Source organism: Phyllostomus discolor, chromosome 4 (assembly GCF_004126475.2).
Source record: "Phyllostomus discolor isolate MPI-MPIP mPhyDis1 chromosome 4, mPhyDis1.pri.v3, whole genome shotgun sequence".
Taxonomy (NCBI): domain Eukaryota; kingdom Metazoa; phylum Chordata; class Mammalia; order Chiroptera; family Phyllostomidae; genus Phyllostomus; species Phyllostomus discolor.
In genome coordinates, this window is record NC_040906.2 from 47806900 (window position 1) to 47822473 (window position 15574).

At 51.2% G+C, this 15574-nt stretch overlaps 2 protein-coding genes across 2 annotated transcripts; both read right to left on the reverse strand.

Annotated features, from left to right (window-relative positions):
• Positions 1-1733: 1733 nt before the first annotated feature.
• Positions 1734-12396, reverse strand: HOXD10 (homeobox D10). Its single transcript, XM_028510003.2, is given in 4 exon segments — positions 1734-2685; positions 4036-4328; positions 4330-5695; positions 12278-12396. Coding segments are annotated over 3 exon segments (1020 nt in total). The 5' UTR covers positions 4779-5695; positions 12278-12396; the 3' UTR covers positions 1734-2407.
• HOXD11 (homeobox D11) lies at positions 11996-15193 on the reverse strand. Its single transcript, XM_028510005.2, is given in 4 exon segments — positions 11996-12733; positions 13501-13999; positions 14002-14050; positions 14052-15193. Coding segments are annotated over 4 exon segments (1014 nt in total). The 5' UTR covers positions 14282-15193; the 3' UTR covers positions 11996-12497.
• Positions 15194-15574: the final 381 nt, after the last annotated feature.

The window sequence follows — 15574 nt, forward strand, 5'->3', positions numbered from 1 at the left end:
TCTCCTTTCTTGCCTCCAGAGGTAAGGCTGGGTATCCTTGAATCTGAAGGGAATGCCCACTGTCACTCCCAACTCCATAGTACAAAGCCTTGGAAGCCCGGCTGGGAGCCTAAACAGAAAAGCAGCCGGGTACAGGCGGTGGAGGATATATTCCCTGCTCTACAAGTTGCCCATCGCACCCTTCGAGGGTTCCCAGCCCACCTTGAGGTGGGGGGGATGGTGGGTGGAAGAAATGGCTACTTATGGCCTAATTGATTGTCTTTGCCAATGGTTTTCTGATTTTGTTCCAGAGAAGTTGACTTTGCCTGTGCACAGTTTTCCTCTGAGACATGGCCCCCTGTCAACAACTAACGGTGCTCCCACATCCTAAGGGAAATGGGAAAGTTAAAACTGCCCTCCTTCTGCCCAACCAATTGAGATGGGGGCAAATTGATTCCAGTGTTTCCAACCTCGCATTCATCCGGACTCAGCTCTCTCCCACCCCTAGGAAATAGCTCCCCTAAAAGGGTTCTGTCTTGGAACTGGTGAAGGTTCTTGGTTTTGAAGAGTAAGTTTAAAACTCTGAATAAATACAGAGTCTGCCAAAGACCCCCTGGGTGAGTGCTCTAACGTTTTGAGCCCCTAAACTGTTTTTAGGGAAAAAGGAAGGGGGGAATGAAAGAACTTGTTTTCGAAGCTGCTTGAAGCTGCTGGAGACCTTTGGAAATCACAGCACAACCTGGGGTAACGAATTCTCTGTCAGCAACTCCCTGCAAGGCCTCTCCTTTCTTCTTCCTGGCAGAAGGCTGGACTTTCTTGGGCTGAGCATTCTCCAGAATATATACACTGGCGAAAGCTGGAGTTTTCCAAGCCATGGCAGCAGCTGGAACATTGGGCTTCATGGGAAGTCATGTTCATTTGCAATTTTTCTTTCAGTCACCTTTTGTACATTTTCTTGCCTCTCAGATAGAGTGTCTCCAACCAGTATTTTGTAATTAAATAGAGGGAGGATTTACTGGGGGGAGGGGAACTTTTCTTTCTTTAAAAAAATTTTCACGTGGGCCACTAAAAGGTAGTGACTGAGCATAAAATCCTTCCACAAGGAAACTAGGACAAAGTGGGATGGGAAAACTCACCCATCCTCCACTTCACTGTGGCCTGGGTGTCTTGCACTTGGGATAGGGGTGAGAATGAAGGAATGGAGTGCAGAATTGGATCCGACGCAATGCTAAGATGCTGCTTGTTCTTGCTCCTGCAATGGAGGCCCGGCAGCTTCCAGGTGGGCAAGACTAGTTTTAGCCCAGCCCCTGATGATGGCGTGCCAGTCAGAATTGCCAAGCCCCCACTGAAAGCATTGAAAATAACACCAAAACCAACTAAAGAGAGAAAGACACAGAATTGGGGAGCTTAGAGAAAAAGCATCTTGGGCACAGGCATACTTACCAGGCTCGAGCTAGAGGAAACCCACACCCATTGTGAATGCAATTCAGTCACTGCAGGGAGAGGGAGAGAGGACTCTCCTTCTTCCCAACTATGGAAACAGCACACCCAGGCTGGATTTTCACTGCCCTCTCCTCCACTGCTAAAATGTAGAACCCTAGGCCTCTCCAGCTTCTCTCCCCCACATCCTTTCCCTGCTCTCTACATGCCACCCGCAACTGCCCAAACAAGCAGTTTAACAGGGAGATTATCGCACCAAAGGCTTTCATTTCCACCATAACAAAATTCCATTTTAAAAAGCAGAGGGAGCGAACTCATTTCCAGAGTTTATTGCATTAACATGCGACCAGAACATGCACAGAAAGGACAGGTTGCTGTTATATTCTACCAAACCACAGATGCACCACAAGGGAAAGGCTACAAGGCATAAGTCGTCAATATTCCATCTCATCAAGGACAATTGCTAAATTCATCTGCGAAAAGATACATTGTAATGTGCTTTTTAGTCCCCCTCCCCCCAAAGCTTGTGGGTTTTCTTAATCTTTTTTTAAATATATATGTAATTTAAGTACTTTTAAGTACTGATGTATTCAAAACGCCATGGGCTCATGGACTAACCACCACACAGACCTTTTGTGTTAGGAAAAAGATGAAAAAGTCACATTGCTGGATGAATGAATGGATTGATGGATACGCTACAGTTTCAATAAGTTAAGACCCAAATAAAAATGCGCAGTAACTGTTACCCTGCATTACGATGAAAAATAATAAATTACACGTGCTAGTTTTTTAATATATATACTCATAGGGATTACAGATCACTTGCAGCACGAACAGAATGACCCCAAAGTCACATTCTAGCAGGAAAACAAAACAAAACAAAAACAAAGAGCAATGAAGGTTTTGTTTCCGCCTTCCCAGTCCTCCAGCACTCGGCCCTGGAACTCCAAGCCCCCTTTCTGATCCTGGCCTCCCACGGGCTTCGGACCTAAGAGAAGGTGAGGTTGGCGGTCAGTTCTCGGATCCGGTTCTCTCGGCTCATCTTCTTGAGTTTCATTCGGCGGTTTTGAAACCAAATCTTGACCTGCCTGTCGGTGAGGTTAACGCTCTTACTGATCTCTAGGCGGCGCTCGCGGGTGAGGTACATATTGAACAAGAACTCTTTTTCTAATTCCAGCGTTTGGTGCTTAGTGTAAGGGCACCTCTTCTTTCTGCCACTCTTTGCAGTGAGCCAATTGCTGGTTGGAGTATCAGACTTGATTTCCTCTAACAAAATTAAAGGGAGAAGAAAAACAAATCAAGAATTTTTTTTTTCTCTTAGTCTGTTCAAATGTACCCTTGGCCATGACCCCGCTGGCAGCCAGGCCGATTTGGGAAATACTGGCATTAAACATTACTCACATGAAGTGGGCCCTAGAAGGGATTTGTAATTGATGTCAGATTAGTTTAAATGCCCCAAATGACACGATGGGCGGGTACCTTGCCCTCTGTGTCAGGGTTGTCTCTCTCTCTCAACTTTCTGACTTGCACCAAACAATCACACAATAGTAAACTTTCAGGGTCTTCCCAGCAACATTCTAAGTGATCAGCTCATAACAGGGCTGGGGTGGAAGAAGCAAGCCACAGCCTGGACAAGCCTACCAAGCCCACTGCTGCCTCAGGTCCCCAAGCCTGCCACTTCCTCACTCTCCTAGGCAGGCAGGGAGCCCCACAGCCAGGCTGATAGGTGCTCATTTTCTGTCAAACCATAACCGAGGAACTGAGAACTCCTTCTCCGCCCTGCCCGGACATTGTTGAATCCCCCAGAATTTCCTGAATTCTCTTGCCTTCTTGCCCCCACACAAAAGCATTGCCCCAGAAATGTACCTCCTTGTTGTGGCCCACCTCTGGGCACTGAAGGAGAGGCTCAGGGGCAGGGTTCCTTCTGAAAAAGTCCAGAGCCCCTGGCTTTTTGCCCTAGCCCAGCCCTAAGGCTGGCTCTGCCAGGTGGGCCACACAGATTCTGTTCTCTCCCCTTCCGCCTTTGCTCCCCTTGCAAATGAATTGCAAAGCTCACGGCACTTTCCCCAGACAAAGCCAAGGTTACCTTCTAGCTCGCAGAGGCTAGGAGCCCTGTCCTCTCGCCCAAGCACCAAACAGCCAAGCCATCTTGTTCCCCTTGCCGCCTCCAAGCTCGCAGGATGCGGGGTGCATATACTCAAATACAAACACGGTGCCTTAGACCACCTTAAAATCTTCACTGGGTGAAAGGCAAAGCTGGGATCGCAAATCTGAGCAGGAGAAAGGAGGTTCTGGGGCTCTGTTTATGAGCCGCAGGTCATTTGCGCTCTTTTGTTGTATTTCAGATCTAGCTCAGGAAAAATAAACCCAGCAAGCCCTTCCTCTGTCCAGGCTCCATCAGTGCGGGGCCAGGACTAGCCAGGGGGGCCAGGGCAGCAGGGAAGAAGCAGGGATGGTCTTGGGACTGAGACTGCTCCATCTAAGAGCTGGGAGGAGCCACCTGCCAGTCGGCCCGCCTGAGCTGCCTGGGCTCTGTGCAGGGCACCCAGGCGCTCCCTCTTTGCCAGGTTCCCAGGCTGCGCGCCCCGCTGGGGTGGCAACTCTGTTCATACCGACCTTTGCTTTCCTTCTCCTGTACTTCAGGACTGGACACGGAGACTTCAGCCAAGCAGCTCCTCTCTTCCGGAAGGCCGCCTTTGGCCTCGGGGCTCTCCACCTGAGAGACTTTGGTGGGCTCCTGGCCATTCGCGGGCTCGTTCATCTTCTTTTCCATCTGCAGCTGGGCGGCGGAAAGCTGCGGCTTGGCCGCGCCGCGAGGGTTGAGCTGGAGCATGACTGTGGAGCTGCCTTCGGGGCTGTTATTGTACTCTTGGGTTTTCCCGGTGGCGTAGGTCTGACTCAGTCTAAAATCCAGGGACAGGAACCTCAGGGTTCTCAACGGGACAGGACTCAGGGACCAGCCTCTGGTACGAAGGGACCTCAGCAGAAATGAGTTTGTTGCGCTTATCAGAATACATGCAGCAATTGGATTCTTCCTTAATGTTGGTGGTGAAGGAGCAGGTGGGGACTTGCTGTGTAACAGGTTGCTCTATTCGACAAGATCTGTTCGGGTCTGTCCAACTGTCTACTTGAGGTATATAAGGATGCACATTCATACCCATATTTTGGTGGTTCACTTCTCTTTTGGCCAGAGACGGGAGCAGTCCACAGGTTTGCATTCCATAGGTCCCCATGTCTGCGCTAGGTGGTGGCATGTACATGCTGGCGCTGCTCGAATAAAAACTGTCACTCCTGCAGGCACTGATCAAGGAATCTACTAAAAAAGTATTAGCAGCAGGAGAGCTGTTGGGAAAGGACATTTTGGGGAGGAATTTGAAGAAGAGAGATTGTGTCCTTTGTAGGCTGACATCTCTAGGAAAACATTCCCCGTGTAATTGTGGATGCCTCTGCCGACCACATGACAACTAAGCCAATGAGATTTGAAAATGGCCTTGAGCCGCAGCCTCCTCGCAGGTCACGTGCTCCAGAGCAGGGCCAGCGGGCCGCGTAAGCACGGACAACAGCGACATCTACTAAGCGCCGGTGATAGTGCGCGCTGGAGATAGCCGGCCCAGCACTCTGCGCCGCCCGCCAGCCTACCCGGGGCTCGCTCGGCCCGCCGGTCCCATTCGAGTCCCCCACTCTGGCCTCTGCGCCACGCAGGCGGAAGAAAAGGCTCCGCCGTAGGGACCTTGGGAGGATATGCGGGGAGGGAAACCCGAGCGCCGTGGCGCCAGCACATTGAAGCATTCCACGCACACACCCAGGCAGAACGCTCCCAACAGGGCCGGGGCCCAGACAGGGGTGGGGGCCCAGGCTGGTTAATTTTGTCCGGGGCAGCCGGGGAAGGTGAGTTGATTCCCCGGACTCGGAGACATCCCACCCCGGGGATCCATAGGAAAGATCTCTCGCGCAAAGACGCGGCCAAGGTATCCTGGGAAGCAGAAACTCGAAGGGCCGAGAGGGCCAAGAGGCTACACAGCTGGCCGCCCCGGAGCCCCGAGGACTTGCTCGGCTGCCGTGCTGTCCTCTCCTTCCGCCTGCCTTGCGCGGCTCCAGGACCCTTGGCTTCCTGGAGCCTTGGGTTCTCAAAGGAACCACACCCCGACCTTTGCGGGGCGACGCTGGGAGCTTTCAAATCAGAAACAATCCCTCGCCGGAGTAGTTCGTTATCTGCGAAAGCGTCCCTCGGGTTTCCAGCGGGAGAATGAAACCGAGGTTCCCCTCCCCACACACCCTGGTAATAGATGGCAAAGAAAGAGGAAGAGAGAAAGAAAATAATTTCTTTGAAAAAAAGGAAAACTCTCGCCCTCAGACTCTTGAAGTTTTAGAAAACTGACTGGGCCAAACAGGAGAGAGAGATGATGCAAAGGTGTCATTTGGTTCTTCTGCAAAGAAAAATGTTTTCCTTTTATGGATTTTGTAAAAGCATTGGTTTCTGACAAGTGCAAGGTACAAAAGGTTGTTGAATTTATTAATACATATTAAGAAGAATCAGGGCGATCAATAAAATTCTCATCTACATTCTTGGGCTATTTGGTAATTTTCTTGCTTCTGAAGGATTTTAAAGAGTTATACCCACGGTTGCCACACACGGGAAGATATTTTATTAACAAATCAATCGTGACTTTGTAAAGGATAAGATTAATAGTTAGGATTTAGCATAATGGCGTTCGCTTTATGAATTATTGAAAATTATACTATTGATTTTTCCCCCTTCGCTACTAACCAAGAAGGTCAATTTTTGTTTTAACACGAATCATCAAATATTAAAAGCTATAGTTTTGTCAGAAGTTGAATTTTATAGTTTTGGACAATACCTAAAATTATTTGACATGGTTTTGCCTGGGTAAGGGGCGGGAGTAAAAAAAAGGAGGTGGGTGAAGAACCTAAGCCCTCTCTGTTTCTTTTGGTGAGAGAGTGTTCTATAAAGAGGGTTTGGTCTGGGATTGCGGTTGAGCTCATTAAGAAAACCATCACCACCAGGAAACTCTGAGTTTTAATGAGAAAGTTCACAACTTCCTCCTCTTCTCTAGTTGCAGGCGGGTAAGCAGCCCTTTGGAAGCTCCAGCTCGGGGCAGCAGTGGGGAGCTTTAACCTTGATTTCGAAAGGCTTGCCCTGGCCCGGCCAGGGCGGGAGCCGTCATCTGTTTTCGGATCTCCTTCACTGCCTACAGGAGAGGAAAAGGGCCCCGCTAACCCTGATGGTGAAACAGTTCTAAACCGGGAAGGCATCCGTGTTTCCTTCTCCGTGCATTGCCCCGTTATGGGATGGCCTTGGATTTCAGGCACAGAGACTGAACTTGTGGGTCAATTGGGTTTCCGCCTCAGGAGAACATTTCTTTGGAGCCCGATGCTAATTAAAGCGCACCAGCATTCTGGGCAACCCAGTTGCCCTGCTTGCTCCTTCACAAAAACCTTTTCCAACAAACCTTTTGTCAGTCCCTCCCCAAAAGGAATCTCCGCTGGCCTGGTGGAAAAACAGGAGTTGGACATTATTTTCGGCCTTGGGACGGCTTCGCCTTTCCCTCAAAGTGCCCTTGCCCAAACAATAACCCCTTTTAAAAACTCCCACGGTGGCAATGAGACAGACCTTTTAAACCTTTACGCAGCTGTTCAAATACAACATCATTGTCAGGTTAAAAGCCCAGTGCCTCTAAATGCTCAGGCTGCAGATGCCTGTGCCGGGAAGCCTGAGGGTTAAACATTACATTACCTTTCCGCAGGGTTGTCTGTGTTTTAAGCTTGTGGGGGAGGGGTAGATGGATGAGAAAAGCAGAAAAAAGACCAACTTTTGACTCTAGTCCTGCCAAGTCCTGTTCCAAACTAAGAACCACTGGCCAGCACCCGAAAATTGCATTCTCACAAGGCAGAGATTATCATCCCGGCCACGGCAAAGCGTGCCCAGGGCCGGACAATGTGCCCGCTGCACACGGTCTCTCTCTGCAGGCGCCCTGACGCCAGGCTGGCGCTTCAACCTAGTCCCTTTCCATTTGGCCAGGGCAGCTGCCAGGAGCGTGGTTGTCCATTTCTTCTCCATCCCATGAAGAAGGCAAGACTGTTCGATCTAATTGGGAATTTTATGCCCATCAAATGCCCTTTCATAATCTTTATTTATACATGAAGAAAACAGCCAAGCTAAAAAAAAAAAAAAAACACAAAAAAACAACAATTCCTCGAAGAGCAGATAGATCTGCCAGGACAGGGCAGGATCTGCTTCCGAATGTGGGGGGCCTTTCTATTTCAGCTCCCAGTGGGTTGGAGCTCAAGTCACCTCCACACTGGATTTGGTTTTTAAAAGGTCTTCTTCACTCAAAGGAAAAAATGTGGTATTAAATATAATTTTAAATTTATTATCCCAAAATTCTATTTATTCTTTTTTCAAATTTCTGCCTTCAGAACAGCTCCCTGAGGCAGAGACTGCCAATATTTTGAAGAGATTTTTATCATAAAATCGAGCAAAATAGTTTTGATACAAGAGAATCACCTTGGCAAGGGAAGGATAAAAGTTTGCCTAAGATCTTAAGGCTAAGATGAAGCAAATTGGAATGAAAAGGCAATGGCTTTCAAGGCCAGCCTTTATTTGCTTACGAGTATTTAAGTAGCTGCATAGCCACTGTTCTCCATCATCTTTAGATCACTGGGAGCTGTTACCATTAATAATAAATCAATATTGTACCATAAAGGAGATAAATATCCGTGTTTGTACCAAGACACCCTTCTCCTGGCATAGCTCTTCCAGAGAAAAATTAAAAGGGTCGCTTTATCAAGAAATTAGCATTTGTAATCAAGAAGTGGTTTGCATCTGTGCTGTCCTGTCAGAGGGGAGAAGAGCAGCAGCACTGGGCCTGAGTGAACTTGGGGGGGCTTCTTCGGTTTGCCCTAAATTTGGGCCCTGAGTGGCCTCAGGCTGCACCACTCTTTGGGGGCAGAGTTGATGAAGACGAATTTTAAAAGCTCCTCCTCCAAGACACCCCAGGGTTTGCCTGTGCACAGCCAAAATGAAAAGAAATCGGAGCAAGTAGGGAGGCTGGGTAAGCCACCACCAGCTCAATGAAGGGATCTATGGAGATGTGTGCAAGGGCCGGCGGGCAGGGAGCCTCTTGTCCGTAGCAGACACAAAAGACTCAGTGCATTCTCCCTCCACTTCAAAATCTGAGACTTCAGGCGACTCAGATACATAACCACCCTCCACGAGTCCCATACCCCTGAACGAGCAGGAGGGGTCAGGTCTGCAGTCCTTAGAAGTCCTGGTCCAGTTCCCTGGCCTTTTTCAGGCCCATCTTGGGAGCTGCCAGGAGGAAAGGAATGCAGAGCGATGAGCACCCATGCAGGTCTGTCAGGAGGCTGCCAGCCAAGGCCGAGGGGCCCCCGCAAAGCCACATGCAGCCCCGTGTGGAGACACCAAAGTGGACCACAACGACATTTGAAGAGGGGTGTTCTCACCCCTCCTGGACTGAGGCCGGGTTTAGGTCCCGAGAAATGTCGCTTCACAATAGCTAAGTTTGGGCCCAGAGTCTGGACAGGCTGGAGCCGCGGGTGCGCAGGGAACACCTACACCTCTGGCTGGCGCTCCTCTCCGGGCGCTCACGGTGCCCCATCCACCCTGGAGCCGATGCCAGCTCCCAGGGGTGAACCCACAGCCTTTGGTCCAGGGCCTGGAGGGAGGAGACATTCGGCACAGCCAACCAGTCTGGGACTAATTCTGAGGGTTATATGCGCTTCACAATGAACTTCGGGTAAGAAGGGATAGCTACCCATCCTAGAAACCCGCATCCTAGAGACTGCTCTTTGGAACCTCCCTTTTGGCCTGTGGATGGCAACACATGCTCTTCCAATGTTAGGGGCTTTGCAAAGGGCGGGGATGGGGGTTTGAAAAGAACAGCATGAGGCAAGCAGAAGGCTTGGAGGGGTGACCAAGGGGGGTTGTCAAATGCAAAGCCCGTTTGCTTCCAATGCATTACCCATTCCACAACGCCTAGAAGTATAAATGTTAACTGATACAATCTGCCGCTTCCCAGAGCCACATCAGTCCAGCCTGGCCCCCGAATCCCAACTCTAATCCTTCCTGCCTGTGCCTCTAGGTTGCTACCCGTAGCCCCTGGCACCAGACTTGACTTGGGTGGAAGCAAGATGTCTTAGTCCAGAACGACACTCCCTCAGTTGCGACGCGTCCTATTTTTTCCAGCACCACACCCAGCTATGTTGCCAGAGCCCTGATCTGTCTTAAACAAAAGCCTTTTAATCATTCCAGAAGGTCGGAGAGTGCGCAAGGGAGACAGGGCTTGGGGAAAGGGGTGGTCCTATCCTCATATTGCTCTCCTCACTCAAACCATCAAGAATATTGATATTCTCTAATCTGATTAACTCGAAATGGCATGACCTATTTCTAAATGCACATATTAGTCTTTTAAAAATCTCTCCCGAACACCACCAGGTTATAACAAGGTACTCTTTGCAACAGCTTTATGTTTAAGTACACAACGATTAGGATGATCGCTTTTTCAGGTATCTGGGTAGTTCCCGAATTTTCTTTGTCTTTATACAACTTCCCACACCTCATGGCTGCTTAGAACAAACAAACAGCAAACAAACACCTTAGCGGCCGCCTTTTTCTAAGGGGCTGGGATTGTCTATTAGAATCCATTGAATAGATATGGTACCGTGGCCTCTGCGCCAACCGCGGCTTCGGGAACGTGAGCACGCCCCCGTGTGGCTCTCCAAGGCCATGCAAACGGAAAATGGTATCTCTTGCCTAAGGTGGTGGACATACAAGCTTGCCACGTTTAGCCACAGTAAAAAAAAAAAGAAGAAGAAGAAGAAGAAGCAGAAGAAGAAAGAAAGAAAGAAAGAGAGAAAGGAAGGACATATGCTAAAGAAATAAACCAGTTTCAAGCAGCTTCTGGGAAGATCATACTACTATTACTACTAGGGCACTGACATTTTAACAGACACCCAAAATTCCAAACAAAGGAATCCCTTTCCAAACGAAATTACTCAACTGTAGGCTTTGTTTCTATTGCATTTTTCACCAAAGGTTGTGGGACGCTTTTGAAAACAATATATTTTCTTTTGTTCCATGTCATAGAAAGTGCAATAATTTATTTGACAAGGTGACAATTTAAAAAAATATATAACGAAAGTGTAAGTCTAAATAGAACTCCTTTTTTCAAATGCTTGCTTTTAAAACCAAGGCTCTTTATTAGAGCAAAGGGTACTGCTATCTATGACTCCCCCCAAAACTCTCCACCATTTCCTAGCTGTATTAACAACATGCTGGTAGACATTTTAATCTAACTAGTGTTTTTAAAAGAAGTCAATTGTTATTGAATTACACAAATGCTTGAAGGGAAATTAAGGTTATTGATCCTGAAATTAGGAATTTGCTTAGATTTATGGTGAGTCCCCATATGATTCTGTGTGGTCATAAATGTGTGTGGGGATCTGGGTGTGTGAGCATGTGTGTGTGTAAGTGGGTGGCGGATGAATATCACAGAAGGACCTTAGGGCGCCTAATTATTCAGAAAGGTTAAAGGTGATGACCTTGACATTTTGGAAGTTCAAAGGCATACACTTATGCACTTATGTTTTTCCTTTCCCCCAAAGCCTTGGCAATTAAAAAAATTTTGCATTGGAAGTGTATGCCTCTTTGGAAGAGGCATGTGGTGCTGTATATCTTATGGATTTTTTTTTTTTGACTCTGGGCTTATGAGAAGTTAAGAGTCATAAGACTCACTTTACTCTTTTCAGAGAAATAGAAGTTTTCCTCACTCCTCCAGTTTATTGCAGATTGCGGAAATCTCCTTTGGGCCCACCAGAAGGTGTATAATATAACCCAATTAAGCTGTTTAGAACTTTGGCTTTTATGGTGTTGTCTAGACAGTTCAAGGTTTTGTAAACAGCCTACCCTGATCCTACAGCACAAAGTGCAGTGTACCCCCAACACATTCTTTAACTTGAAGCGATAAATGTGGTGAGAACTGGGTCTGCAGCCCCATGCCCTATTCCAGGAAGGGGGCTTATCTTCCCTGCTCCAAATCTGCTGTGACACCAGCAAGCACCCCCAGACCGCTCTACCCATGGATAACTTCCTTTCAGCAAACTTTTGTTTTTCAGTGAGGCCTCTAATATTGGTTTCTTCTTTTCAGGGACTTTGGATCCTTGACATTTTAAGAGTGAATTTGCATTTTCTAATCAGTTTCTTAAAATCCCTCCCCCCCATCAGAAATTCTAATTTCACTAGACTACTGTATGTGTTGGGAGGGGTGGTGCGGGGTGTTGCTTCTTATGTTCCTGCTGCCTCAGCCTCATCGTCTGGAGAAGGCAGCACCAGGGTCACATCCTCAATTCAGAGATTCATCCCTCAAGTGATTTTTAAAACCAATGTAACGTAGAAGTGGGGGAGGGAAGCTCTTATTTTAGCGGAATTAAAAAGCATTTCATCTGATTTTCAGTTGCGTGGGGGAGAAGATTCGGGTTGCTAAAATATCCTGAGCAGACACTAAACTTATTCAAAGAGGAAAATTCGTACAGTATATTGAAGCTGTAACCTCCATTTTACTAGAAACCATTTATTCACACAAAAGACAGTGACTCATGCCTTGACACGACAGACCAAATGTACACATTCCCAGAGTTTAAATAATCTGCATTCACCAAGGGAGAAAGACAGGGTCCCTTACACTCAGAACAAAAGCAAGTGCCTTGCCGCCCAGGCCTAACTCTCTGCAGATCCCACAGCGTCCCCACCGGGACCTGGACAGGGAGGGAAAACAACAGCACATTGGCGGTAAAATTGTAAAGGGACGTTTGCATTTACCATTTTCCCCTTATTAGGATCCGTTGGGCCAAGTCCCGGGCCTGGTCCGCAGGTAGCAGTGGTCGCTGGGAGGTCCCGAGTTGATCGTGAGAAGGAATGGTGGAGTTCCACAGAGAAGAGGCGTCATTAAACCCAAGGACACTGGGCCTGCCGGGGGCAGGCTGGTAGAGAGGAGAGTGAGTGAGCGGGGGTCATGGGAGAGGAGTGCTTCCTGGAGCTCTCAAAATAAGGGATTTCCAGTGAAATACTGCAGACGGTCTCTGTTCAGTTTCTTTTCCTTCATCCTGCGATTCTGGAACCAGATTTTGACTTGCCGGTCAGTGAGGTTGAGCATCCGAGAGAGTTGGAGTCTTTTCTCTTTGTTTATGTACACGTTAAAGAAAAACTCGCGTTCCAGTTCTCGGATCTGGTACTTGGTGTAGGGACAGCGCTTTTTCCGGGACCGCTGGGGGGCCACTGCAAGGCAAAGAGACCAAGGGGTGAGAGAGGCCACTGCCTGCCAACCCCCGCCCACCCTCCCGCCTGCCCGCCCAGGCCTTCGCGAGGGCCAGGCCTCGGTCCTTTGGGGACGTCCCCTGCCGCTGTTGAAAGGCCCTGCCTGCGTCGTGGGGGATGATATATGGGCGGGCACAGGAGAGACTGCGGGCGTGGACCTGTGTTCACACCCGGACACACACACACACACACACACACACACACACACAGCCTGGCACCTAGGTGGGGAAGCAGAGCACGAGGCAGCCTCTGAGCTGGAACTCGAAGGGAGAGAAAATTGAGCACGCGGGGGCATCTGCTTGACTCCAAGCAGGAGCGCGCGCCAGCCAGAGGCTTGGATAAAGTCCAGTTCAAGGATCAAACTCTCCTCACCCCACCCCAACCCTTAAAAAGGGAAGGCTCGAGTGTCCATACTCACAAATTGGCTTGAAATCATCCCTCCCTCCCTCCATGGTCTCTAGCACATACATACACACGCACACACACAAACTGAGAAAAGCTCTCAGCAGCGATTAATGTCCTCCTCGAAGTCTACCTTAAGCCCACCTAAATTGGTTTCCTATCGTAAACACGCTTTACAACGGCCCGGGAAATCTTATAGGATGTATAAACCTCTTCGAACGCTTATAAAGTAGCACATAAAACGGCGCAAGCGGAGGGAGGCCCCCGCTGCCCCCCCGCGCCCCGCGGCCCCGGGCCCCGCCGCCCACCCCGCGCCCGGTGCCTACCTGTGCCGCTCTTCTCAGCCCCCGCCTCCCCCGGGGGCCCCTCGCCGTCACGCCCGCCGCCTTCTGCCGCCCCCTTCGGCTCCGAGGCGGGGGTCGCCTTGGCGCAGGGACTGTCCCCACCGCCACCTGCCCCGGTCTTGGGGTCTCCCTTGTCGGCAGCCCCCTCGGGTTGTGGCGGCGCGGGCGGCGGCGGGGGCTGCGGCCCGGCGAACGGGGGCCCGGGCGCGGCCTCGTAGAATTGGTCGAAGCCCTGCGGCAGGATGCCGTTGCGGCCCACGGCGCTGTAGAAGTTGGAGGCGGCACCCGCAGGGCCGTGGGGCGGCCCCGGCGCGGCGCACACGGGCTCCGGCGCCTTGAAGAGCACGTCCGGCCGGCGGCCCGCGGGCGGGAGCAGCTCGCGCTGCATGGCCGCCTCCTCCGCTGCCGCCGCCGCCGCCGCCGCGGCCGCCGCTGCCGCGTAGTAGGGAGCGTAGCCCCCCGCGCCGCCGCCGCCACCGCCGCCCCGCCGGGGCCGCCCCCGCCGCCACCGCCCCCAGCGCCGCCGCCGCCTGCCGCGATACGGCCACTTGGCGCGCTCCAAGCTGTAGTCGCGGAAGGCCACCTCGCGCACCGGCTGGACGTGCGGCGCTAGGTTGGAAGAGTAGGGGAAAGTCATCTGGCAGGACGACGGTTGCGACAGAAACGCTGGCTTGCTGGCGAAGTCCGACGGGGCCACATAGTAGGCGCAGCCGGGCAGGTACATGCTGGCTGCGCTCGGGCCGCACTCGTCAAAGTCATTCATGGCTCCGCGGCGTGCGCACCGGCGAGCCCCGGGCCGCTCCCCGCGCCGCCAACCTGAGCCATTGATTGCACAAGAGGCTTGGGCCAGGATCAACTAAGCAAAAATCCCCACCGGGCGCTGACGTGCAATTCATCTTGATTGATTCTGGTGGTAATTATGTCACGTGACGCCATGGAGAGAAATGTCCTTATATCTATATCAGTGCTCGCCAACACGCCCCGGGACGGCTCCTGGCGCCGAGACACGCGCGTTGGGGGCGGATCTGGCCTCGCTCTCCAGCCAGATCTCCCTGGGCGCCCCCCGACTAGGCTGCTCCGCAGACTGGGTCACCTGTGTGCTGCCGGTGGCTGCCACTGCTGGGTGCATCTGCCACCGCCCGGTTGGGCCGCCCGCCCGCGCCGCTTTAAGTACGCGGACCGAGGACGGAGGGGAGGAGGAGGGAGGGGGAGGAAGGAGGAGGAAGGGGGAGGAAGGGGGAAGGGAAAGAAGCGGGGAGCGGAGGGGGGAGTCCCGGCTCAGGGCACTGGGGACTAGGTGTGAGGGTGTGAGGTTCCCACTCTCCACACCCCTTCCTGCAGCCGCTCCCTCCCCCGCGACGCCGCCACCCTCTGTAGCTTGCTGGCTAGGAGCTTGTTGCTTCTCCTTCCAGGGGCGTGATTGAGCGGCTCTGGGGCGCAAGCAGCCCTGATTTACATATATCTCTGCCAGGCTCTTTCACCGCATAGTAACTTGGCTCTCCTCACTCCTGACCCAAGGAACGTGAGTGCCAGCCTCGAAAAACCCACTCCAAAACCCCACCAGAAGCTCACCCGGGCTAAGGCCTCGGTGCCCACTCGGCCCTGTCGCCCTCTCTCCTCCTGTCTCCGTTCTTGCCTTTTTCGTCTCTCTGCAGCCTTCTCACTCTTTTTCCCTCCTGTCCTCTCTGTCTCACTCCCCTCTCTTGTTTCCGCCTTTGCTTCTTCCTTCCTTTTACTTTTCTTTTTCCTTCTCTCTCTCTGTCTCCTGGTACTCTTTCCTTTTCCCTAGCTGGGTGTCAGTCTCTGTCTCACTCCCTGTCGCCTCTCTGCATTTTTTTCTCTCCCAGTGCTAAAGCAAGGAGGAAGTACAGCCATCAGAGACACCGTGTGGCCCCTCCAGAAGCTGGCGGGGGCGGGGGTTGGGGTGGTCCTGATGAACAAAGGGATCCCGACTCCTTCTGTCAAGGCACCCAGCCTTCAGCTCTCCGCCAGCCAGAGACAAACCATCAGCACCTCTGCCCTTGGTCCTCTTTGCTTTCTGGCCAGGACTGGGACC